The sequence below is a fragment of the Cyprinodon variegatus genome, unplaced genomic scaffold, assembly GCF_000732505.1.
Source record: "Cyprinodon variegatus isolate N-32 unplaced genomic scaffold, C_variegatus-1.0 Scaffold459, whole genome shotgun sequence".
In the NCBI taxonomy this organism is placed as follows: Eukaryota; Metazoa; Chordata; class Actinopteri; order Cyprinodontiformes; family Cyprinodontidae; genus Cyprinodon; species Cyprinodon variegatus.
This window is the reverse complement of record NW_015150912.1, coordinates 325371-327316: the sequence shown is the minus strand read 5'-3', so window position 1 is coordinate 327316 and position 1946 is coordinate 325371. Positions and strand designations below refer to the sequence as shown.

General features: G+C 42.3%; 1 protein-coding gene across 1 annotated transcript in view; it reads left to right on the top strand.

Annotated features, from left to right (window-relative positions):
* Window positions 1-922: 922 nt before the first annotated feature.
* The window catches only part of LOC107094046 (protein Wnt-7b), a 54042-nt gene continuing 53018 nt past the window's right edge, over window positions 923-1946 (top strand). Inside the window, exon 1 of the mRNA XM_015389447.1 lies at window positions 923-1284. Coding sequence (XP_015244933.1) covers window positions 1214-1284 — 71 coding nt within the window. The 5' untranslated portion in view covers window positions 923-1213. The remainder of the gene's footprint in view (window positions 1285-1946) is intronic.

Here is a 1946-nt window from a genome sequence, read left to right as displayed (position 1 = left end):
AGCATGGGGGTGAGTAGAAAATGAAGGCTAATCATGTTTTGGGTGTTCTATTCCTTTAAGTAAAACTAGAAAAGAACTTAGATAACACCAAACTGAAATTAAAATAATGACTTGGAAAAACAGAATGACATAAATGAGAGTTTAACTGAAAATTAAGAGGGAAAACTCCCAAAATCCAGATCAGCAGATCATGACATTTATAAATAAGGGCTTGCAGCGATACCAGCAATATATATAAGGAGAGACACATCAAGAGGGTTTCTGCATAAGACAGTAAGTAGATCTATTTTACTGTAGAGTTGAGATATTAAATCAATGTCTTGCTGCCACCAGAGGGAGTCCACTAAGTTTCATGATGATTCCCAAAAGAACATCTACACACTTTTCTTTTCTTTTTTACATTTAAATAACTTCCAATTTATTTGTTATTAAATTTTACTCCAGTGTGACTGACAGGGCACCACTACAGCGTATTTATCAGAAAGTCAGTTCCTCATGATTACCCATTATTAGTCATACAGTGTTGTGTCTTCTTGCAAGGCAAACAGCTGGAAAGCCATTTGATTTTACTGAGCTTACTGTTGTGGTGTGTCCCGTCCGGGGGGGTTGTGGGTGCTGCACTGGTGGGGCAAAGCAGTGATGTTGCAAGCGCCTGCTTGGGCCTATAAAAGGCCAATTCACTTCGTGCCTTGTTAGTTTTCTGTACAACAACTACACGTTTTGAGCTCAGTCTGGAAGCCCTTCCCATTCACAGCATATCTGTGCAGGTAGGGGAGGAGGAGGAGGAGGCACATAGCCCTTTTGTTACCTGTACCTGTACCGTGCATGAAAGCTTCAAGTCAGATTCACATATTCCGGTTTGCATTCAGCAGAAAGCAGCAGTTTTGTTTAGTTTTACTACTGAAGGCGCATAACAGGTGGGGTGGTTATTTAAAATTTAGCGTTCAACGGGAGGACGGATAGGAGCCACTTCCTCCAAGAACTCATTCACCTTTCAAGTGCGATCATATTCCAGCTTTCGTTTCGGACTCCTCTCAGCATCTCACCTGTTCTGGACGATGGGTTTCACGCCGTTGAAAATCTCCAAAGAGGTTCAGCTTGATGTAACGGAAAACAGGCGTTATACCTGCATCTGGGGGGGTTAGAAAAGCTGCTGATGTGAGTACCACTTTGTGTTAACAGTGCATGGCCTCTGGATAAAGTGATACCGATCATGCACAAACCCCTCCGAAAGCGGAGTCTCTACGTTTTCCTGTGTTTTGGCATCATATACCTCCAAATCGGGTGAGTTGATTTATTTTTGTTGTGGTTGTTGTTGTTTTTTTTTCTGTCTCTTTTACACTATTTCCTCACCTGCGCAAGCTGGAAAAGTCGGGAAACAAAGCGCAAGATGTGAAGGCTGTCTGCCATCTGACCTCACATTAAAATGATATCAGTCCCTTTGAAAGCAGGTCGAATGTGAACGTGCATCTTGTCTTTAAGGAGAAGCGCGCGCACGCTTATTGCAATGCAGTGAGAAGCTTTAGTTGTCTCGTTTCAGTAGGCTTTTTGCTCTTTTCTGTTGCACAACATCATCTGAGCCAGTGTCTCTGCTCCCTTCCCTGCATAACTTCATTAATAGCGGTAGACTGAGTTGTATTTCCACATTCCATCGCCTAGACTGCGTTTTTTTTTTTGACGTGTTTGCCTGTTTTGCAATACCTCATTTAATGCAAAGACACATCCAGAGCTGCCATTATTTGCAGAACTTCTATAGTTTTGCACATTTCGGGCATTTGGCTTCATTAAATAATTTTGCCAGTGGCGGTCCAAGGATATATGAGCTCCAAGGCCCACCATGTGGAAGACCTGATTTAAGCTTCAGGCTGTATGGTTATAACAACTTGTGTAAACTTTGAATTACATGTAGACCTTATTTATCCCCTTGAACCCTACGGACCCACCGG